Source organism: Nomia melanderi, chromosome 10, assembly GCF_051020985.1.
Source record: "Nomia melanderi isolate GNS246 chromosome 10, iyNomMela1, whole genome shotgun sequence".
NCBI classification, from domain to species: Eukaryota; Metazoa; Arthropoda; class Insecta; order Hymenoptera; family Halictidae; genus Nomia; species Nomia melanderi.
The window spans coordinates 2,807,490-2,832,643 of NC_135008.1; the positions used below are offsets into that span (position 1 = coordinate 2,807,490).

At 38.3% G+C, this 25,154-nt stretch overlaps 1 protein-coding gene across 8 annotated transcripts; it reads right to left on the reverse strand.

The window, feature by feature from the left end:
- Nucleotides 1-8,598: 8,598 nt before the first annotated feature.
- Nucleotides 8,599-25,150, reverse strand: NAT1 (N-acetyltransferase 1). Of its 8 annotated transcripts, none has more exons than XM_076371322.1 (9): nucleotides 24,992-25,098; nucleotides 20,324-20,443; nucleotides 16,673-16,784; nucleotides 16,323-16,539; nucleotides 15,088-16,030; nucleotides 14,864-15,001; nucleotides 13,789-14,678; nucleotides 13,177-13,479; nucleotides 8,599-12,792 (listed from the first exon to the last, which is right to left on the reverse strand). In XM_076371322.1, exons 5-9 carry the CDS (start codon nucleotides 15,989-15,991, stop codon nucleotides 12,685-12,687), a joined length of 2,343 nt encoding a protein of 780 aa, XP_076227437.1. In that variant the 5' UTR covers nucleotides 15,992-16,030; nucleotides 16,323-16,539; nucleotides 16,673-16,784; nucleotides 20,324-20,443; nucleotides 24,992-25,098; the 3' UTR covers nucleotides 8,599-12,684. The 8 variants fall into 8 exon arrangements, with proteins under 8 accessions (XP_076227437.1, XP_076227435.1, XP_076227436.1 ...); XM_076371320.1 differs by having other exon boundaries at nucleotides 20,370-20,443; nucleotides 24,992-25,096; XM_076371321.1 differs by lacking the exon at nucleotides 24,992-25,098 and adding an exon at nucleotides 21,633-21,816 and having other exon boundaries at nucleotides 20,370-20,443.
- Nucleotides 25,151-25,154: the final 4 nt, after the last annotated feature.

Here is a 25,154-nt window from a genome sequence, read left to right on the forward strand (position 1 = left end):
TTACTGCTATAAAACTCTAATGACTCTGATCGGAGGTAAACGAATATTCGACACAAATTACTTTACGGCGGATAAACAAGAATAATTCTCCAAGAGTAGAACACAATAAAAATAATCTTCATATCTATAAAAATAGAAACAATGCAAATTAGTTCTCCGACAGTTAAAATTCATTCAATTTAAAAAAGGCTATCTAGAATTGAATTGTTAACAATGTGGCTTATAAATGTCAATGTTCTAGCATCCAAGTCATTGGTATCACAATGACAATACTATAGCATTCACATCCACGAACGTGTGATTAATTTTCCATAGACTTCGTTACAATTACAATCAAAAATTCGGCTCATAGAGGGTTCAAACGTTCGCGTCCGATCCGGCAGCAAAAAGGACACTTTGTTTCCTTAATTATGCAACGATCGAGACGAGTTGCACAACAGTCCCCGCCGATTCCAACAGAATCCTCTCGAAGCAATTCTATCCGAACGATAAAGCGCCGGTAAGTGTTGACGATCGAGGAAAACGACCGGTTAACAGGTTACGCATCGAAGGGAAACAAGGTTATCGGTTACGTCTGTTTGATTACGGATCGCCTCGTTCCTCGCCTGCGGATGTACAGTTATTGTTTACGTAACGCATTCGGGCTACGTTGAAAATTCAATTCGCAGTCCGGAGCGTCGCGTCGCGTTTCCTTTTATTTTTTTTCTCTCCTCGTTTCGACACGAAATTCGTATAACAGAGGCGCGCATAATACGTGCACGCGTGCTCGTCCGTTACGCAACGCAACCTCGTACGAACGGGTTCGCGCACACGACGCACGACGGACGGAAATTCGCGTGGCGTGTCTCCGAAATGGAGATTCACCGAACGCCCCGTATTTATCGAACGATTAATCCGACGACGAACAATGCTGTTAAACGCTGGAACTACCGGAAATGCGTCTGGTCCCGAGCGTTCATAGAGGAATCGTGAAAGTACAAATTCCCCTTGATTCAGAATCCAAGATCTCTATACCGTTAGACTTCGTTTCAATGGTTTCTGTTATTCGTAGCGAATCGCGAAACGGAACCTCGAAATCGGCCATTTCTATGGTAGTTCTACGGTGTCGACCGTTCGAGTCCCATGGGTTTTCAGGAAAACTCGGTGCGTTTAGAAACTGAATTGTTTTTCTATTTTTACAATAACGTTTGAAATAGTTACATTGTTCTTAGACGAGCGACGAGAGTGAATAATTAGAAGAGAACTAATTGAGCTTCATCTGATTCCGCTGATCGATACTGGCGCTTTTAGGCGGCGCCGCGCGGAGCCGCCATTGCGCCGCTCGGGACTCGAACGGTTGATCATGGCAAACGTGCGACGTACGTTTGAGTTTTTTCTTTTTCTTTGGTGACGTGGCACGCGTACTTACGTGTTGACTTAGCGGATCATTTCGAATTATCACGATCTCGCGTGGTATCTGTAAATACTTGAGGAAATATATATATCTATATATATGTATATCGAGATGGGTCTGTGATTAGTTTTATTTGATGTATTGTAATTTATATTTCAGCGGCGACCGGTTCGGCGATACCGCAAGGTATTCGGAAAAGTTCGTTAGCGATCGTTAGACGCTGCTGGTTCAGCTTCGCTTGTATTCTTCCTTTTGTATGTTTTTTTTCTTCCTTCTTCTCTCTTATTCGTGTAGGTACAAGTCGGAGATTATAAAAACGCGTACTTATGTGTATATATATATGTATTTATATATATTATATATACAATCGAATATAATATAGTATAAATATATATATAATTATATATGTATTAATTGATATATGTAATCGAATCGTGTTGCTGTTCACACGTATGATACATATCGCTGCTTTGGAAGAACAATGACAGTACCTTTTGCATTGGTAAATCATCGAATGGAATTCCGGGAAGTTTCACTTAATACTAATAATAGAGAAATTTAATACTAGATCGTTCGATTGAATCATTATTACACGGTGATCTATGAAATGTTAAAACGTTTAATTGAGTTTACTATAGTCATCCGATTCAGCTCCCAAATTGCTGAACAATTGAAAAGCTTGAAATGAAACTAACACAAGTGGATCGTAGCGTGACTACTGTAATACTAAATCATTAATTGCTTTCAATATCATTTGCCTGTTATTGAAGAATATCACTATTCGAAACGCTGGAAATTCTCGTAGCAGTCAACGTTTGATTAACGAAACATTAACTCGTTGACTCATAATGCAGATTTCGAATTTTGCGATATATTCTTTAACAACGAAGGCAAATGATATTGGAAATAATTATTGATTCAGTATCACAGTGTTACTAAGTATTTTTCTCCATCTATGGCAGTCAACGTGTTAATCATTCGTGCCTCGAAAGTTACAATATTCAATTTCTCAAAGTATCGTTTAATTTGAACAAAAGAATCATTGGTTTTCGCGAGGCGTATCCTCGTTCTGCCAGAATAGGGATACGTAGCATAGCTGCTGCGTTTTCCGAAGCACAGCGTCGACCGTGGACGAAATGCGACGTGCGTTATCGCGTATTATTCGAGTTGACACACATATCTACGGCTATCTTTCGTATACAACTCGCGTTGCGTGCACGGGGAGCACAGTTTGGAAACCGTACGGTGTCCTCGTTGGAAATGATGCAACGTGGTCCGATAAGTTTACGTTGAAATTAGCCAGTCGACTCTCAAACGCATCGAACGGTGCACTATGGGTCTTCGGGCTCGTGTATCTCCTTCGCGAAAAAGGAAAACAAAACCGAGTATACATACTACGACTTCGGGACCTCTAATTTGTCGACAGAATTTTTCAATATTATGTATATTTTCAGTATGTTTGACTTAGTATTGCTCTGAACGTAGGCGCTACTGAAATTCTGGCGGCCATCTTGTCGCACTCGCGGGAATCGTACTTAACACTAGATCTACCAGTCAAAATGGTTTCGATTGTTTCACAATTATTGAAATAAATATTCGAGATGATCTTGAAAGTAAATAGCTTTGACTTGAGTACTATAATAAATGAAGAAACCGAAACTAATCTGTTAGAATTTTTATGAGATTACATATCAGTCGTATTAATCCTCGGTAGTTCTAGTGTTAATTAGCCAACCGAATCAGATCTCTCGTTTACTTAGCATTGCTTTTTGTTCATCTTTTCTTTCGTTTAGTAAGTTTTGCAATTCAAATACGATTCTTGTTTTTAGAAAACAGAGTTCCTAACCGAATTCATTGAATTCGATTGAAGATAATGGAGGTTGTAGTTATTGTTTCTTTTAGGTGGTCGTTTAAGTGTTAACAGTTAGAGCAGAAACAAACAGAAGTCAACGACGTATGAATACGTTCTTCTCTTTCTCTTTCTTCCTTTCTCCCAGCACACTCTCTCTGAATGCTTTTATTTCACTTTCGGTTACATTAGTTTTACCTCTTTTGCTCGTTCTCGTTCAGGATACATTATCGTAATATAATCATTCAATCGTATCAATTATTCGAATCATTCCTTTCACGAAACCTTAAGGGAAGTCGGAAAAACATAAAGAGAACCGTGTTCCTACGAATCTTACATACAAAACGAAAATAAAGAATTCACATTGAAACAATGAAATTTTTTAGTTCAACTCGTCACAGGTAAGTACTGAACAGTTTATCTTAATCGCGATTGTCTCGAATATCTCCACTCCGCATTTCCAAATGTCTCGAATAAAACATTCCTCGTTTCCTTATCAATAAGGTTTACGGAACCCGTCAATTTGACGGATACTGAATTTTCTAAACGTTATTTAGTAACAGTTTTCGATCTGGATTCTGAAGTCTGAGTTTCGAAGCTACAATTCTCGCGATTTATATAAACGAACACGTAGTTCTCTAGCAACAATAGAATAAAATATAGAACAAATGTCCGTAAATCTAGCGTTAACCCTTTGCGGACGTTCTTTGAAACATAGAAACTAAATTATACATCGATCGCTTAGATAATTGCAAAGCGAAACTACGTATTGATCTCCTGCTGTAGTAATTAAATCATTCGTTTGACTTAGTATCGCAAATAGCAACGTCTGATCTGCAAAAATCGACATTCCGCAAAGGGTTAATAATCGCGTGAGTCATTTTAACTCGTCCGGTAGTTCCAGTGTTAAACAAATTCACGGAAAGTCAACGAGCGTGTAATTATAAGATACTTTTTTCGACTCCCCTTAAAACGAAAGATCCGTCGTCCTCGACCGAGATACGATTCCGCGGGATCGTTTCCCGTTTCCTCGCGTTCGGTGAAAGTCGCAAGGGATCACTGTCGAACCAAAAAAAAGAGAGTATTATAAAGGGGAGAGAAAAAAGAGAAAAGAAACGGAACGGAGGCAGGATGCGATGTAGCGTTTCGAGTGTCCGAGGCGACTTTGTACGGCGCGAGAGAGCAGTAATGTATTTTGCTTAATTAGATAAACACTAATGGCAGTTGGTAATGTATTACATCTATTAGTATATGTGTTGAAAGTATATATTATACATATGTGTGTGTGTGTTTGCGTGTGTGGCAAGGTGAGGCGAGAAGCGTTTGTAGGAACAGAGAAAAGAGAAAAGAGAAAATTAGAGAAAGTGTTTAACCCTTTGCACTCCGGTTAAAAATAAGCGAATTATAAATCGATCGAATCTCAATAGTCGCGATGTTGGAGTTTCTACAGGAAAATAGTGTTAAGCACACCCGGTATATACCGTTCATCGTCTAATTCCTTTAAACTCCAAGGCTCTTCATCGAAGCTTCAGCCTTGCGTCGGCAGTTTTGCTTGTGCACGAACGAGGCTTCGGTATTTTGGATCACGTTCTATTGGATTACTGGATCGGTTATTGGATCATCCTGATATCCGATCTTCCCCAACTATTACACCGATCTCAGAAACTGTTTGAACTCTAATGAATTTCTAACGGAAATGCATCCTGCAATTTCGATTTTCAAGACATGTTGCTCTAGTTGAAAAATTTAATATGGAGGATCGAGGTATGTCAATACTTAACCCTTTGCGGACGAATATCGATATTCCGGCGAGATCAGATGTTCATGTTTGGAAAACTTGGTGAAAAAATTAATGAAACAGCAAGAGATCGTTTCCTACTTTAATTAATTAAGCAATCGATATATAATTTAACTTCATCGGTTTCGCACATTTCAAACCTTCCACAAAGGGTTAAACGGAAGTAAACGACAAAGTGAAAAGTATAAAATCGAGAAAACGCGTCTGAGTCGGAAGATCATGAAAAGTTCCTCGAATCGCCAAGAATTAAAACCGATCAACGAATCAGAAATTTCCCATCGAGATTCGAGTCGGAATTTTCGATCAGACGTTGATTGTCTATCAGGGATAAAAATAAACCTCACAGTAAAAAGATGAGAAGAAAAAGTAAGTGCCCTCGACCAGTCGATCGATCGATCAGTCATCGACAGATGACTCGATCATCCTTGATCCGGATTAAACGAAGCCCTCTGCGTTACTTTCGGTTTCGACTATACGTGTCGCGTTTCTCTTTTATTGTTTTTTTTTCTTCGTGTCACACAGAATTACATAAATTTTAGTAGTCGACGTACACGGTGCATTCAACCTGTTAACCGGTTGATTCTCCCTTGGAAAACGATCAACGAGAAGAAACGTATCCAATGAAAATGCATCAGTATCAATGAAAAAAAATTCTTTACAATCCACGTTGCCAAATGTTAAAATCAATTTAAACTCCATCGAATAAAAATGAATATTAACCCTTTGACGAAAGCCAGAAATCAGTACATTTCCTTATTCTCTGATTCAAGCATTCAGTGTTTAGTTTAGAATTTGCAGTTTTGTATACTTTCAACGATCTTCGTCCGAAAAGGGTTAAAATCAATGAATGATAATTACGAGTCAACTCGTGCTCCCGGTGAACAGGTTAAAGCGCACGTTGATGAACGATGATGATTCGTGTAGGCGTTTGAACACGTGTGGTCCTCGAATCACGTTGCAAACGATCGAACGCACGAGACGACGATTATCGTATATCGTTTCATTGTTTTTTTCATTTTTTTCTCCTCTTTTGTTTTTGGCAGCTTTCAATGAGTCGCGCGTGTCGGGCGCAGCTTGTACGTACAACGTAGACTTTTTTTTACTTCAGTATCGGTAGAACTGAACGGTTTTCCTTACGCTAGCGAAAAGATACATTATGCATACATGTTTCGATTGTTGTGTATATAGTTCGTTTGGAAAATAACAGACATCGGCCCGTCGAACCGTGGGGACGAGTTAACTCGTCGCTCCTTTCGTGAAATCTCCGCGATTTGATGGCGTTACAGTATCAGTCGAAGTTCTATCGTGATCAGGTTGAATTTTCTTTTTTTTTTGGTTTTTTGGTGTTTAATAGCTTGACTGTCACGGTGACTGCGTAGATTGAAAGCAATTATGCAGAACGATGTTGGATGAAAGTGTTTATTAGAGTTAATCTGTAGTGTTGGGGATCGTGACGATGATTGAGAGTGTTTCTGTGAAAAGGATCTATGGGTCTATGGGCTAGTTCGATACATTGTTAATTAATTTAAGGATTATAGTCTAGGTTTAACACGGTGAATGCCGTGGAGGTCATCGGTGATTAAATTGAGTTACTATGGTTCACTCGATTAAATTTGAGAATGTTTCTGTATTAGTATTATGCATGGCATTTAGCAATGTGCAGTTATGATAACATAATTTCATTCAGGAATTGAATGTTGTATCTTTGTCCATTTCGGCATTCGACGTGTTAGTTATCACGATTAATGTAATAATTCAGTAATTTAATTCTTTTCTAACGTTTGTCCAGATTGTACGCATAATTGAGTCTTCTAATGTAATTCAGCTTAATGATTCAGTAATTTCTAACATTTGACCAAATTATAATTGCGACTTGAAACATAATTCAGCTTAATAATTCAGTAATTTAATTCCTAACACTTGCCCAAATTATAATTGCGACTTCAAACATAATTCAGTAATTTAATTCCTTTGTAACATTTCTTCAAAGTATAATTGCGACTTCAAACATAATTCAGTTTAATCATTCAGTAATTTAATTCCTAAAATTATCCAAATTATAACTGCGACTTCAAACATAATTCAGCTTAATGATTCACTAACTTAATTCCTTCCTAACATAGTCCAAATTATTACAACAGCTTCACACGCGTCAATTAAAACACCTAAATTCCCCCGACCAGCTAGTTCAGCATATGCACCCTTTTCACAGGAACATCCTCGGTCGCTCCTATCGAAATCCATGAATACCACCGAACAAACCACCGAACATTCGCGCCAGTCAACGCGTTAATTAGCCGACAACGGTTCGCACGATCGCAAGATCATCGACCGGACATCCGACAGGAAGGACGAAGCCGGAGACGGAAACAGCGTGACTGGGCTTGGCGGGAGGAACGTTTCCGAAATCTCGAAGAGTGCACGCTTTGCGAGGAGAACACACGAAGTGAGCTTACACTAATTAATCGATCTACCGATCCACGAAACTTCTTCATGCTGCTACGAACGCTACTCCTACGTGTATCGACGCATCACGTGCCAAAAAAAAAAATGAAGAATGATCGTAACAGAGATACGCGTCGTTTCAGAATAAAAATTATACAAATAATCGAAAGTTGAAAAAACCTTTATCCCCGATATCCGAACGTTTCCACCGTTGCACACCCACGTGGCACGCGACAAGTCGATAAAATGAGAACAGGAAGGAAAAATAGAGAACAAGGTAAAAATAAAAATATAAAAAGCTTTCCAGATCTACGGTAAATCTACGATAAATCTACGAGACCTAGTCGAACGCTTCGTGTACCCTTCTCGGCGAAGAAATAAACGAATCGTTTTCGGAGATGAAAGTTCTAGGAACACATTCTTGTTTTCCTTTTATTGATAAAGATAAAAGATAAAAGATAAAAGATATATATATATATATATATATATATTATATATATTTACTATATAATATACTATATAATATACTATATAATACTATCTAATACAATATTATATAATATACTATATATACTATATGATATAATATTATATATATATATATATATATATATATATATATATATATATATATGCTTGTTGGTGGTTTCGTATCGGTATCTTTTCCCTTTAACGTCTACGTTGAATTAAAAACGATTATAATGGTTAAGTCCGTTTACGAGAGAAATAATACTGACGATATTATACATGATTTTTCGTTATCCTTCCCCATCGTATCGAGTTTCCATTCGGTTAGCCATTTTATTTAACACGCGCCGTAGAGAAAATAAATTAAGAGTTCAAGTACAATATCGCATGTGTACGTGTGTGTGTCTGTATGTCTAAACGTATGCAATGATCGTGTGTGTGTGTGTGTGTGTGTGTGTATATATATATGTATACAATGCGAGACAATTGCCGATGAAAAGAAAAATTGGAATACATCGATCGACTAGATCGATCGTTCAATCGGTTTTCTTTTTCTCCTTTCTCTTTCGCGTATACTCCGCGCGTCTCATTTATTTCTCGGTCGTTTTCTACGAATAAAAAGGGGGAACGAGTAAAACACGTAAGTATACCACAAATACCCATTAAATATTATACACACTAATTGCCGCTATAAATGTTGCTTTCGCGTACAAAGAACTGCTCCTTACACTTTGCAGACGGAAAACGAAGGAAAAAGGAAAATTAAGGAAAAGGAACAGCGATAATAACAAGCGATTCTTCGCTAGAGAAACGCACGTGTCCTTCTGTACATGTGTATGCACGCACACACGGATACACATGGTTCTCGAGCTTTTCCGACGTTTTTCTATTTTTTCCTCTAGCCGGAAACTGGCTTCCCTTTTCCCTGTTTTTCGATTTTTTTTCTACGAGACACGTGACATCCCGACGATGATGAATCTGTCATCAATGATAAAGTGCGCACGTACATACACGTACGGATCGACACTGCGTTGCGAAAGATTTAGAGAAAAAAGTAGTGAAGAAGCAATGATGGAGACAGTCTCGTCGAGTTTCGCCGAAATTCGGCCCGACGATTGCAATGATAACGATAATAATATTAATAATAATATGTACACCATTCTGAGTCGATCGTTTAACGCGTCCCGTGCCGCGCGGAGCGTACACGACCCACGTTGAATGCTCCATTCAGACCGGAAATGGATGCTCATTGAGAGACGAAGGAATTGTGGGAAATAATGGAATCTTAACGCTAACCATACCGGCGGTTTTCTTAACACGTCAAGCGCCACGGGAATCTTTTTCGGAGATTTTCTTTTGCAGCAAAGAAAAGCAGGAATTATTAATTATTTGACGTTACAATGTTTGCACAACGCTATTATCAACGTAATTACGTTATTAAACATTTTTATTTCATATCGGTTGTCTCGTACGTTACGATTGTTTTCTAGTTATTCAAAAGCGTCAGTTATCAATGGCTGACATGGCGCTTAACGTGTTAACTAATCGAATAATTATAAAATAGATGAACAAGGTGATAAGTTTCCTTTAGTGGAAACAGATTAGGATGAAAATTGAAAAGCTTAACCCTTTGTACAAAGTTTCTCGCTTGAAATATTCAATTCTTTCTAGTTAGATGTAGATGAGATTGTTGAAAATATAATATATAAATCATATTTTATATAAAATATAAAAATATCAATGACATTTCTTGCAACTAACACAAAGAAGTACCTTGCATAAATTAAGTGGCAGAACTATTTAATTTAATGTTGCACGTATCCATACATTATAAAAATTTAATATTGAATCCTAAATTTCATCATTTTGCTCGAGTGCAAAGGGTTTCACTGTAAAAGTGTGGGTCGCGTATGACCCACCCGACCTGAAGTCTTAAAAACGGTCCGGCATGGAACGTGTTAAGGTAAGAGACAAATCTATCCGAAGTTGTGTAGAAACGTGATACGTACAAGCTTAACCCTAATCGGACCACGACGTGACTCTGAGTCATCATTTCAACATTTCACCTACTCAAATTTTTTCATTATTTCATACTGCATTTCCAAAAATTTCCTTGGACTAAAATTTTCCTATAAACAAAAATAATTTCAATTATTCCTCTTCTCATGACCGAGAGTCTCATCGTGGTATGATTCGTTACAAAAACACGTACGATTAGGGTTAATAAAAAGAAAAGGAAAACAGAGAAACAAAAGAGAGAGAGGGGAAGAGAAATGGATGAAGCGAGAGATCGTGGGAATGATAATAAATGTACAAAGGCGATGGAGTGATTTTCTAAGCAGCAAGCAGAAGGGACGCGAGAGAAGAAAGAAAGTGAGACGAGGAAGAGAATCTGTCTTCTACTAATTACGAGAGCTGCTTATATTGCACTAAAAAACAGTCCTCCCCTCTCTTTAGCTGGTGAAATGCAGTCACGGCGACGCGTCGGTCTAAAGATTTCGCACGCTAATTAACACTAGGTTTACGGAACCAAACTGACGCATATTGGATATTAGAAATATTATTTTGTAAATATTCACATTTTGATTGATCACACATGTACTCCAATTACCTACTATCAGATCTCCAGTTTCAATCTAAATAAACGAGCATCGATTTTAGGAACAATAGAACGAAGTGTACAATGCCCGTAAACCTACTGTTAAATCAAGAAACATGATCGCGTTGATGTATGCCTGTAGTGTCTCTAGCCTTTTGCATTCAAACAAACATATTCAAATAAACTCTTTAGTTCTTCATTTATACAGAATGTTTATATTACATCAATTGTAAAAATTGTCAGCATTATAGAATGACGAGTAAACATAAATAACGAGGAAGTAAGCGCAAAAGGCTAAACGATGCTACAAACGCGGGAGACGAGACAAGGTTAAAGGTCGTGAACGGCTGTTTTCGAACAACCAATCGGCCATTTGTAATAAATTACAGCAAGGTACGTTTATTCCGCTTTTCTCCATTCAGATACGGTTCAGTTTCGTGTCGCTGAATATTTCTCTTTCTCTCTCTCTCTCTCTCTTTCTCACTCTCAATCGCTTATGCACTCATCAAATTAACAAACTCTCTCTCTCTCTCACTCTTTCTCTCTCTCTCTCTCGCTCTGTTGTTTTCTGTGATGTTTTGGCTACTGGTTGTCAATCAACAGTTCCACCGATAATATTAGTCGTCGCCTATACCGTTAAAGTGTAAATCGATGCGGAGCAGCGAGTGGTTCGATAAAGGTTGCGCACTGGCAATGGGAAAAAAAAGAAGATCACGTTCGATTCGATCGGCGCGTTGTAAAGAGTTTTTCAGCGTTACATTTCTTTCTTTTTGTTTTCTCTCTTTTTTTCGCTTATCCTCGATTTCCTCTCCGATATCTACAAATCCATTATGTTTATTACTTTTTTGTTTGTTTGTTTGTTTGTTTGTTTGTTTCAGCTTCGAAGAGAATAAACTCGATGATCACACGCTTCGCATATTATTATTACTATTATGTGTATCGTGTGTGTTATTGTATGTGTGTATATATGTATATACACATACGTATGTATATATACATATATATATATGCAATATACTATATTGCTGAGTCCTCCTATTTCTTTTCCTTTTTTTCCTTTTTTTATTTATTTAATTCTCCGATCGAGTTCATCGTCGCCCCTCCCCCCTTTTTCATGGAAAGGTAAGGATATACTTCAGTTGTGGCGATCAATTATATAATAGTAATAATAATAATATTATTAATAATAATAGTTAATAATAATAATAATAGATAATAGATAATAATAATAATAATAATAATTCTTCATAATAAATGTAAAAGCTGGTACACAGAGATAACAAGCGACTCACTGCGGTGCCGCGGACAAAAAGACGTACAAAAAACGTGACACATGCACAATACTAGACAAAAACTTTGACAACACAAATCACCAGACTAAATTCATTTTGTTTTTCTCCGTTTCTTTCTTTCCTTCTTTCTTTCTTTCTTTTTTTTCGTTCTTTCTTTTCTTTTTTCCACCGACGTCGATTACAGCGGCGTACGCTCGCACGCACGTCTGAAATGTGTATGCACGTGTGTTTGTGTGTATGTGTGTGAATCATTTATATATGCTGATATCTGCTGGCCCGATATGATTGTAAATCATATTGAATATTCAATTATCTAAAAACATTCTAAAACTTCTTGCTTCGATTAAATGTCTGTTGCAAACCACTCGATTGGCTGCGAACAAAATCATATCTAATATTAATTCCCCAGCTCTTCTCTTCTCTCTGTCGGACAATTCGATCGTTAATTAGTCCTCTCCTCCTTCTCCTCCTCCACTTCCTCCTCCTCATCATCATCAATCTATCTCCCTTCCTCTCCTCTTCTCATTGTTTGCGCGAGGGTTTGACACAGACTAACAAGACGTTTGTGTGGCATTGGATGGAGAGACAACTCAATTAGTAAACTGAAACCGCCTGGTCCAGTAATATTATTTATATATGTATATATATGTATATATGTATATGTATGCACGCACGTGTTTGTATGTATGTGTAAATGTATGTGTGGCTGTATGTATTTATGCACGTGTATATATACATGTATATATACACATATATATATACATATACATATATATAAATATAAATAGTAAAACCCTATTCCAAATTATAGGTAGTAGCCTGAACAGCGTAATTCCCTTCTCAGAGCTTTTGCATTCGGTAGTTTTTGTTGTTGTCGTCATCGTCATTATGATCATCGCTTTCCTCCTCTGTGGACGCGGTATCTAGCCACGTCAACCAACCGTTCACCTACGCCATTCAATTGTCATGAATTAATTCTCTGCCTACACTTCTACTTCTTCGTCGCTGTCGATGGAACAATAATAGTGATTCACTGGATACTTGTTTAGTTGCTTAATAGCCGGAGAACGTTAATTAGCGTTTTATAAAAACTATAGGTTTCTGCAGAATCACTATTGTTCCATCCACAGTTATATAACTAGTCTGTGGATCTTCTGAACTGAGATTAGATGCGTATGCATCACTCAATGAAAACTATCTTCAATTAGAGCCTAATTGTAACGAATGAAATGAATGTTTATATGATTCTTCTTTGAATAATTTGAGATGTACAGAAAATTTGTTCCTTTTTCATGAATGTTTGTAAATATTAAGTGTATAGATTTTATTTACCTCAAATAATGCTTTGCCTTTGCCTGGGTAAGCGTCGGTGACGCACTCCTTCCACTTGAAGTAGGCATCCTCCTCGATCACCTCTAGTCGGTAAAGTCCGTCGAACCATCGCAGTAGCATCCCTTTTGGAAAATTGTGCGAGAACCAAAATGCTTGAAGCGCATGGAGAGCTGTCGTTTGAGACTCTATATCGACAAAGAGCGAGCGCATCAAGCGTGCGTATTTATCCAGTAATGCCTTTTCCTTATCTATCACTGCTTTGCCTACGTTAGATGGATCAACGCCAGGTGCCAATATTGTTTCCTGTTGTTATAAATACAAAAAAAAAAGAACGCCGGTTATTAATAAGTAACAAAATACAGATCAGTCTCAAAAGCAACAGAAATTTATAGAAAAATTGAACGTCTAAGAAAACACGTTTTTAATTCAAGCATGCTGTTACCATCAGAAATATTGAAAAATATTAAATCTAGAATATTACAAGCTATCATGCAAGACTGAATAGCTAACCTCGATATTTAACTTGTGAAATAATATATAATCATGAATATATTTGACAAAAGAAAAATAGAAAAAGATCTTTTCAAATAGTAATGATACCAGACCACTAACCTGTGTAATGTATTTGAGAAGAACGTTCATCAAAGCATTAATGAACTCTGAATCAGTATGATGCGAGGGTTCTAGCTTTTCCTTGATCCATTTGTATAGAGTATTGGGGTTCGGGTCGTACTCTAATTGACGCCAGATGTCTCCCTGGATCTTGAGAAGCGGATAAAGGAAGGTCAGCTCTCTGTCTTCTAGAATTTCCGCCAATCTCTCCTTCGTCTTGTCCGCCTCCGGTAGTTGGCTAATAAGATTCACCTTGCTCTCGTTGAAGATCTGCGTGAGCCTCGCTTTGCCTTGGCTTTTATGCAGCTGCTGAAGAGTGAGTAAAAACAATGGGTGGTGCTGGCCGTTCTCCGTGACGGCGACAAGGTCGGTCAACTGAATTAAATTATCGACGATAGCCCTGGCTGTCAAATAGGCTACGTGTGACGCTACACAAGGCACGGTACTCTCTTTTTCTGGTATATTGGACACTAGTTCCTTCCACCCCTCGTGTATCTGTTGCACAGCGATCGCTTCCGCCTTCTCCAAATCGACGACGAGCTTCGCGGCGAGCTCGCGCTCGGAATCACCGCGGTCCAGTGTATTGGAATACAACGTGTAAACGGCATGACGTAAAAATCGTTCGGGTATCTTAAGATCTTGGAAAGCTGCTACTGCATCTTGTGTATTCGTGTGTGTCGCAAGGTCGTCCATCAGCGCGTTCACCTTCTTCAGTATCTCCTCCCTGGAAATCCCTTTGTCCTTTCTGTCCCTAGCCTTCTCCCGTTTGTCTACCGGACCTTGTTTTATTACAATTGCTGGCGGCAATTCCTTGTGCAATAACGGTGAACTGGGCTTCAGTGTAGTGGTACGTAAGAGAGGTAATTCTGATGCTCGTCCTGGGAACAGATCTGTAATTGTCATGATAAGAGTTTTTGTTCTGCAATTTACCGAATAGTCAACTCGATCCACTGGCTAGAGATTCGGTTGATCCATGTTTTCTCTCACGTTTATTCAACCAAATGATGCCAGTACTACTACTACTACTAACTTCACGATTGCTAACGTTTAATGAGAGATTTCATGAAATACTCACCACTGTTCAGAGGTAGATTGGGATTGATGTTAGTCTGTTTAAACATCATAGAATTAGCTGACGGTCTAAGTGACACTTCTTCTGGGTGTCCGATCAACATCTTGTTCTTATTGAAGCGTAATTGTTCTTTATTGCTACCTGTAATTCGTTAAGACTCATCAGTAAATACATAATCTATAATTGCTAATTTCTTGTAACATTAAAAGACATAATCATATACATACTGTTATTAAAGTTTTGCGGCGAGTTATGTTGCTGTTGATTATGTTTCCCTTGATAGTTATTTTGGTGACGATTCTGGTTCTGATAGTAACCCGGTTGGTTACGTTGATTGTGGCGGCCATAACCAACCCCGGATGTTCCTGAGAATCCATTTGGGCTGAATGGAGATGGCATGCCAAACGACGGGGAAGTCAGTGGAATACTTCCGATCATGTCCATGTCTAATCCGCCACGTCCCATCTTCCTTAAAAACTCAGCTCCGAGGCGATCCTCTCGTCTATGGAAGCCATTACCCCTCGAAGACTCATCGTTATCACTGCGGATCTGATTGATAGGCATTGGACCTTCGGTGCTAGTAGCTTTGCGTGGTACCCAGCCATCACGGCGTAGTTCAATGACATCACGCAGCATAAACTTGATGCGTAGAGGAAGATCGCTGCTCTCTGCCAGTGACTTCATACGTCTAAAATATTGATCCATGAGTGCGCGACCTTTATCCGTGTCAAGGATACGGCCGCAGGTACGCATGATCTGGCAGAGGCACTCGATATCCTCAGCGGTGTCCCCCCTGGATCCCCCGCGCCTTTTCTTCTCCAGTAGTTGCTGGATGCAGCGATGTAAAATTGAGTCCGATACGATTCCAAGTTTGCCCAGTTCTCCGATGAATTTAATGTTGCCAAGCATCTTTCGCTTGGCCACCTGCCGGCGTTCCTCTTCCTCCGGGCCGAGTTCATCCTGACTCTCGAATGCTTCGCTTGCTTTTGAACGATTCTCAAATTCGTCTTTGCACTTATTAAGGAGGAGAACTGTGAATGTACTTTGGCTTCTTTGACTTTCGATGAGAGCTTTTCGAGGTTCAAAGTTTGCAGCTTCGTCAGACAGCCGTTTGCACAGCTGTGCGTACATAGAACTGTACTTGGGTTCATCAAGCGCTTTTTCAAAGATCTGAAATAGTAGACAGTTTTTTCCATTTAATACATGTTGATGAGAGAGATTCTATCGTTAACCCCTTGGCCTATTTCTTTCTCAACTCTGGTACGGCTACTTTGTCATTAATAATTCATTGGAAAGAGGAAAATTCTAAGCATACGTTATGCCTATATTTCCTGTTAGGTATAATAGTTGATTACAGAGGAATATTTACTTTGAATTCAAATCTAAGTAATATATATATTTGTTGAATCATATTTGTTGTAGGATAAGGGGTTAACAGAGAACAGTGAAGTTGATATCTTACCAAGAAAATGACACCTTTGAGAATCACATCAGAATTGAGCTCAACGTTGAGCAGGTCGTTGCTCAGCTTTGCGAACTTTTCCGGCGTAAGCTTATTAAGAATACCCCGAACCTTTCTAAAGATGAGATCATTTCTGCTTTCTGGGGTGAGTGCATCGCGTCTAACAGTTGAAGGAGGGATCCAGCGTTGCTCAGTGGATAGGGAGCGAATATCGTCCCTGGAAGGCATTGAATACTTTTAATGTCAGTGTCACAAGGGAATAATGTAACACAGGGAATTGGTTGAGGATGATTTAAAAAGAAGCGGCTCGTGTATGTGTGTTACAGTCAAGGTTATTTGTTGACCCTGACCTTCCTCCCGAGACACGAGAAGCACCCCCCTGTCCTGTGGGGTTGTCCGTTGTTGCGCGTGTTTCGGCCCCCTGAGTGATAAATCACAGCACACAGATCTTCCTTTAGGAAGCTGAAACAAAGAGAAGATTACAATAAAAATACTTGACAATTTCACGGTGATTAATTGCTTACACACATGCTACTCCTTCCACGTTTCATTATTAATACTCAGCCTTTGCACCTGATGATACAGAAACGTAATGTATTAACAATTACTTCAAATCGTGATAAAGTTTTCGTTTTTCTCTCAAGCGTAACCATTTTAACTTTACGAACACTCATTCTCCCTTCTCTGTCTATTACCTGGAAGTTACTTTAAGTAGAAACTATCCCATGCTAAGTGATCTGTTTGAAATATAAGAAAACTGACTTGAAGAAAATGAGTAAATAATTCATAAAATGTATTCCGGCATCTTTAATAATAAAAACCACCTAGAACATTGACTCCCTTGTCTTACACTGAATACATATAAAATACTCATGCAAATCAGAAAGGATATTTATTTCGTACATCCATAACGAGTACAAAACATTTGTGTACTCCATTAACCTTTGATATTACAACACGTAAATGACAAGTAAGTACTTCCAAAGTATCAACATGCAAAACAAACAACAATAATCATTTATTTGAACAACGCAAGGAAGGTAACAGACTATAGCGTTACAAGAACATTACAAGCAATAATTTCAATGCTCAAAATCTCACTGAAACGTTCCTTAAACACCTGACCAAAAGAATCTATTCCAAAATACACGTAATGCAGCAGCATTACCTTCAGCGAAACCTATTCAATCCAGTAAACCAGACATCTGTCAACAAACTACAGTGACTTATAAAGTACACAATAAAAAGACTAAAACCAAATTAAGGAAGCAGTTTCAATTTTCCAAAAATGTTCCAACAACCATCGTTGTCCTCTTCCTTCAAACCATTCAAGGCAATCTGAATATTTCCTTACACTTCACACAATGTTCTATCGTCAAACTACAATATATTATTTGATATTCCATAAAGACTGATATTCCAACGATCATTTATTATTTCCTCAATATTTTATTCAAGACCTGTTTTCCTCTCGGATGTGCTATATTAAACTAAATGTAAACAATGGCTTTGACGAACGTACGAGCAATTTTGATCAAACACACTCTGCCAAGGATAGTACATAGAGCAAAAACGATCAATTCCATTTCGGTATATATATAGAAATTCTAAATCCAGCACCAGGAGGCACTGATTAACGTGTGCGGCCTTATCGCGCTCACAGGTGAAGGTCTTCAACGGGGCAGGACGAGGACCTTCTCCAGAAGAACGGCTTTGATCTTGAGGTATCGGTTACGAGCAACAAAACAACCGAAACCCGTGGACGATGAACGTGGAGAGGAGCGTATGTGGGGCGCGGCTCATGGTCAGACGGTCAATGAACCTTCCGTCGTCTCACCTCGACCGATCTCGGCTTCTATCGTCAGCCTGATCGGGCGAGGTCGGACAACTTCGTTCGTGGTTCGACTAAGGTCGTCTTTGATCGCCTCCGCTGAGCGTCCCGTGCACTTAGGATCGTGGCCTGGGAAAGCTTCGGTCCGTTTTCAACTACCATAGTCTGCAACAGCTCACAGCTGGGTAAAATTCAACGGAAAACAGAATTTCGAATACTGTACGACACAATTCAACGGAAAAAGAATATTTTGAATACTGTACGACACAATTTAACGGAAAATTTCGAATATGTACGACACAATTCAACGGAAAAAAAAATTTCGAATACTATACGACATACAATTTAAATAAAATATTTCAAAAAGCTGATTGCAATTAATTCGGTGTTTTATTTTGCAAGTTGTGATTTTGAAAATACAATGGCATACTGTTTGATATTTAAAAAGAATATTTCGAATACTGTTAGAAGCTGGTAGGAAAATGGCTGCATCTCAAGGACAACTTCAATGTCGTTTAATTATCTTTTTAAGCGACTTAATTTTTTTCTGACAATTAATTAGTTTGTGTTTTCAAAGAATAAAATGATGTAAAATTAAATGAATATTTAGATTAGTTTAAAAATGGTACTGTAAGTTGTTTTGTTGTGTAGAAAGTGATCTTATGACGGTAATATATAATCTCGTCACGTGTATAGTTATTTCGCATAAATAGTGGGCTTTATCGCGTAAAATGAATGAATCGATAAAAGGCTTCTCGACCCGATCAAAACAAAAGAGTTTGCGGAAAGTAGATTAGAATTCTTGGCACTGGCATCAGGACTGGTGACTCTGGAAATTGTTGAATATCAACGGAGAAGTGAAACTATTTATTTTCATACCAATAATTGCGAAATAAAAAAACTGACACCAGTCATTTCCACTGCCACAGTAATTCTAGTGTTAAATCTAATTAGAGTTTTAAATATTTCTTGAAAAAAACCTTCTAGTGTCAAGGGGTAGATAACAATTTTCAAAATTCATTCAGCGTTATTAGAAAATGTCTAGTAAATATATATAGAAAAAATAGGCTGTGGGTCTTGAATATTTCTAGAACAAAAACTTTCTAGTGCCAAGGGGTAGATTACAATTTTTAAAATTCATTCACCGTTACTACAAAATATCTAATAAATATATATAGCTGACTATGAATAATCTGAAATAATTTGAAAGCATTATCTAGGATCTTCCTCAGAATAGTAGGGCCAGAAACATCAGATTGCGGCCCTGCCCCTAACGGGCAAGGCGGAAGCTAAAACAGGCCAGACGGACGGGCGGGCGTACGTATCAATGCGCCTCTAGTGGCGTTATTCTAAGGTTGCACGAGCGAAGGTCGTCGCCAGAAACACACTTCGACATTGAAAATGTTCTTTCGGTGCATTAAACCGGTATTCGATATCTCGTTTCCTTTTAAATTTACGTTACCTTCGGCGGAGGATCTGCTCGGAGCCGAAGGCCTCCCCGAAGGCGACCGCCCCGCTGGTCGATTTACCAAAAATAACGATCGAAATCGTTTCGCGGTAAAATCTAAATTTATCTCCTAAGAAATTCAATTTTCCATCGAACACGCATCGTGTGTGCTTCCTGCCGATCGCGGTTTCTATACACAGGAAAACAGCCACGCGTAAATATTTTCGTGGCGGTTTCGCACGGTTTCACGGTCAACGTTCAATTTACTGTTTCGAATCACACTTCGATAACGTGTCTCTTTTTTTCCGCTCCAGTTAAGGTTAATAATACCGTTGGTAAGTCCGTAGATAAAAAAAAAAAATCGTAACGCAACGTACATTGCGGACAGATAACGCGCCCCGCAATTTAGATTATGGAGCCCTGGAATTCTGGGATCACGACACCGGAAATGCCGACGCAGAAACAGTTATAACAGTTTTGCCATTTTTTCAATGGTAAACCAGGCGTATGGGAAACGTTGGTACTTTATCAGTATCTAACTAGATTACCGTTTCATTTAACATTAAAGAAAAGGTAAATTCTAAAGGTTATTTCTAATAATTAATCAACTTATCATTAACGAAGCTGAACACTTGAAAAATCATCGTTGACGAAATGTTAGAAATCCTAACCTTAAAAAGGGAGATATGAAATATTCGTAAGTATAGTTTGAATTTTACCTACTTTTGTATTATTTAATTAATTACTGAGGACTAAATACGATGGTCACCTTAATTCCAGAGCGAAGAGAAAAAAAAGAAGAAAGATCGATGTCCCTTCGTACGTCAACCGTTGGGAATTTGTCTACAGCAGACGAAAATGAAGTTGTTACTAATTTTCGTGTGAGTCAAAGCTGAAAATGGTGATGCGTGACGACAGCGAACAAAGAGATAGCAATGGAATGACGTAAATTGTCGCTATCCTTCCCCGAGCAACTTTGAACAACTCCATATTATTCTGTCCCCGTGACACGTCACAGATGCGCCGTGACGGTTGCTCCCTACGAGTTAGAACAAGGCTGCCAACTTCCGAAGGCCGATAACACTCGAGCATAGCAGGAACTCTCAACTTAAACCACGGACGCTCACGCAGGGATTCGCGTTATTCAGAGTGTAATCGTCGCGATCGAAAATTAACCCTTTGCACATTGCAGTATTTTATTGGGAATAAAATTTTCTAACTAGACAAAAAAAATATTTTTTGAAATTAACCCTCTGTAGGCTCGTGTGACTTTGAAGTCACACATCAGTATGTAGAGTTAGATTGACGTAATTTTTTATTGCAAAATGACAAACGACATTAAATAATTAACCAACTTGAACTTTTGTACACAGGCTTTTATGTTCAACGTCATTGTAATTTCAAAGTTACAAAATATATTCGTTTCAATAAAATTCAGCGAGAAGTCACAAGTGAATTGTGAAACAAAGCTATTTTATCAGAATATTTCACACACCAATGAATTATGTACAGTTCAATATTAAATATTAAGTTTTATAGTTTCACTGTGCCAAATCAAGATTCCTTTTTCACTGGAATTCAACATTTCACCACATAGACACTGTTTGAAATTCATTCAATGATAATTCACGGATAAACAAAGAACTACCGATTTAATACGATTAATATGTAATCCCTATGAAAATTGTAATAATTGTTAATATTTAAACTATTTACTTTCAAGATCATTTCGAATATTCAGTGCTTTCAAGATATCAATAATTACGAAATAAAAACGTCGAAACCAGTAATATTGACTGCTCTAGTTCTAGCGTTAATTAAATATTTCACATAGTAATAGTTGAATTTAGAATATTAGATATTCTATTTCATAATTTCACTGTATCGAGTCACCTGTCGAGAAAGGGTTAAATGGGAGCTTGTTACATGGTAAATATTTGCTAATTACAGATGGTATTTTAATAATTAATAAGATGGTACTTTCCATATAGTATATATAAATTAATTAGTTAAATTTCAGTAAGTGTATTACAAATATATGAATATTAGCAGCTTGTAGACAATAGGTAAGAAAATGTCTCTGATGAAAGTGTTCACTACACAGTGAAATATAAAATATAAGATAGCCAACTAGCAAGCTAAAACCAGTCGACGCCAGAAGACACTAAACAATGGAAGCGAGCGTAGACGACGCGATGCTCCGACAAGCGAAGGAACATGTTTACTCGCAATTGAATTCCTCGGTACGTAATTTCCTATGTCATCGATATTTCTTAACGTTCGAAACGCCACTCGAACAAGAAGCTTATTGTCATGCAACTAACGTTCTTTGTGCCGCCGTGTATGAATCGTCTTTATCCGCGCGGTATAGTCTCCAACAATGAATCTCATTGGTGGAGGTAATTTAGCTTTCGTCCAATGAGCATGTAACTAGAGCAGATCGTTTTCCGCGATTAACGAAAATATTTATTATTATACGTGAAAATATATATATAGTAGAAATATATTAGAAAATATATATATTGAAAATATATTAGAAAATATATATATTAAAAATATATTAGAAAATATATATATAAAAATTAAAATTAAAATCCAGATCTGTCAACCATGAATTATAATTTACAAAGACTTTCAGTGTATATCGGATAAGTATCTCTGCTGGTGGTTCATGTAAATTCATAAAACATGGAATAATTTTTAATAGAGATAGCAACCAGTTGTCGGGAGTCCTTGAAATTCCATAATGACCAGAATGAATTTCTCGTTAAGGACTCCCCACGATCTGGACTATTTTAACCCTTTGCACTCGGAAGTTTCTCGTTAGAAATATTTAACATTTTTTAATCGAAGTATGGCATTTGCATTCAATCATATATAATTCGTAATAATTATGAATAATAATGATAATAATTTACCAATAATTCTATAATAATTCAATTCTATATACCCTTAAACTTTTCAAATAATTATTCACTTTACCCCTCGAAGTACAAGATTCCCATTTCTCCTATTTTCGCGTTACATTAAAATTTCAACTGTCCGCGAACGTGTTAATGTGTCACAGTTACGTAGCAAGGTGCAAACCAGCCCCCAACAAAGTGGACAGCTGAAAGGAAATCAGTACGTCTATTCATAGCCCGATAAGCGTTCAAGTCTGCCCCTGTGACAAAGAGGCCGCGTACGGCCGTCACACTTTCGACGTAGGAACAGTCATATGGGCGAGAGCATTTAAAGGCGCAACCGAGCGAATGCGCTCACCGACGCGACCGGGTGCGCGCGTGTCTGTGACCCGAGCATTAAACGTTTCGAGGCTGTAATCGTTAAAACATACAGGGACCGTTGATATAGAAACTAGATCAACTTATAAGGAAACTCATCCAACCCTAAAGTTCTAATTTCAATGGAACCCGACATATAGAGCGCGACGAGCAATTTTTCTATAGCTATAGAATCTTCACATTTCTGAACGAAATTTTGTAATGGTGAAAAAAGGGAAATATTCATTTAATATTTCATCGTGTTCATATAGTATGTTATTCAAACGAAAATTTTTGAATTAGGCCTCATTTTTAATGATAAAGTAATAGTGAAGAGGAATATTTAATATTTCATCGTGTTCATATAGTATATTGTTGAAATAAAAATTTCCGAATTAGACGTCATTTTTAATGATAAAGTAATAGCGAAGAGAAATATTTATTTAATATTTTATCGTATTCACATAGCACGTTATTCAAACGAAAATTTTCGAATTAGACGTCGTCCGCCATTTTTCCTCCGAGGAAACAAAATTTCATTAAGAGAAACGATACACTCGCGTACACGCCACAAAACCGCCATTTCCCTTCGCCCCTCCCAAGCCATTAATTGTTGCAACATTGACATTTCTAACACTAATAGACTAGACAAAAAGATTTTTCTATTTTCCAGCTAGAAAAGAAATATTCATTCCAACACGCGAACCGTGTAGAAAAATATCCCGAAAACAGAACACAAGAGGCAGAAGTGTCTATGGGAATCCGAGATTCGCCTGCGTTAAGCAGAAATTTGAAGCTGGTTTGTTACTAGAATATTTCACTCGAGCGAACAGTGGGAACGTTGAATATGTAAAATATTCGCTATGTAAAACACATTAACACGTTCTCGGACGTGAAGGCTAACATTCGTTTTCATTGTGATGCAAAATGAAAATAACATTTCGAAATCTATGCACAGTCATTAATTCAAATGTTTAAAATTATTATTCACTTCAGCCCTTTTTCCTATTAGCTAATTAAAATTTCTACCATCGAGCGTGATACCGATAAAAAGATCGTTTACCAATTTTCCGAATCTCGTAATAAACTTATGGCCGAGTGTGTCACTGGGTTCCCCGAAATTAATATCGATTCACTGGACACGAGTCCCCGAAAATTTCGCAGAAACGTCGGAAGCATGACAATAAACGACTGGCTGGGCTCCGTGCACGGCTACACGTCGTGTGCGTGCACATCGATCGGACACGAAGGAGTACGCGTGATGCCTGCATACGTGTGTTTACAAGAGGGAGGCTGTCGAACATCCGTAGCAAAATAAAAACGACGAGGAACCGAGGGAATTCGAACGGGACGCTATTTACGGCCGATTTACTACGGGAAAATAAATAATCGTTCGCACGGAAACGCGGGACAAGCCGAGGAATGATTTACGGGAGGAAGAGCCACGAGATCGAGCGACGAGTCGAGCTGCAGGTTTGAGCTAAGCTAAGAGGGCGATACACTGATTCTAGAATTCGATAGAGAGGCTCTCTCTCTCCCCGTAGGACGCCACACGATAATCGTAAACGTCGACGACCTTAGCTTTCCTCGGAGCTTGGTAGACAAAGCGGTGCGCGTCGGAGGCACTGATTAAAGCGAGCATGCGAGAAGCCATAGAGGATCAACCTACTTCGAATGTTGGACCGATTAAAATGTCAAAAAGGAGTAGCGTAGCTAGCAAACGCTCGATTACCAATCTCGTGTAGATTCGTTTTTTTTAATTTTTCTATTTTCTTTTTTTCTTTTTTTTTTTTTTTAATATCGAGTAACGTGGATTATTTTGACGAGCGACGCGATCGGGTACGCGGTTTGAGAGGGATCGATGGGAAAGTTAATAGTAAACGAAGCAACGGAAGATGCGTTCGAAGCCGACATGACGCACGACCTATGTCCGTGCAGCGTTGACTGGCTCTGAAGCAACTCTCGAGAAAATTCTATTCAAGTTTTACGGCTCCCCGGGCGAAATCCGTGGAAAATAATTAGCGGCCCGTGGTAATCGAACGTCCAAGTTATTGCCCGCGACCGCCACGCAACGGGGAATCGATTATTTTAGCGAATAAAACGATGAGAAATCACAATAGCGTTTACTTACGGCCGACGGTTGTTGTTTCTGAAGGCTTTCGCAATCTGTCGGTCGTACTCGGGAACTTCCGTGCCGTACGTGTTGTCAAGCCAGCGTCCGCCATGCGACTAACCTATGGTTAAGGTGGAAGCTGGCCCATCGACGATGTCGGCTATCAAATGAAAAATTTTTC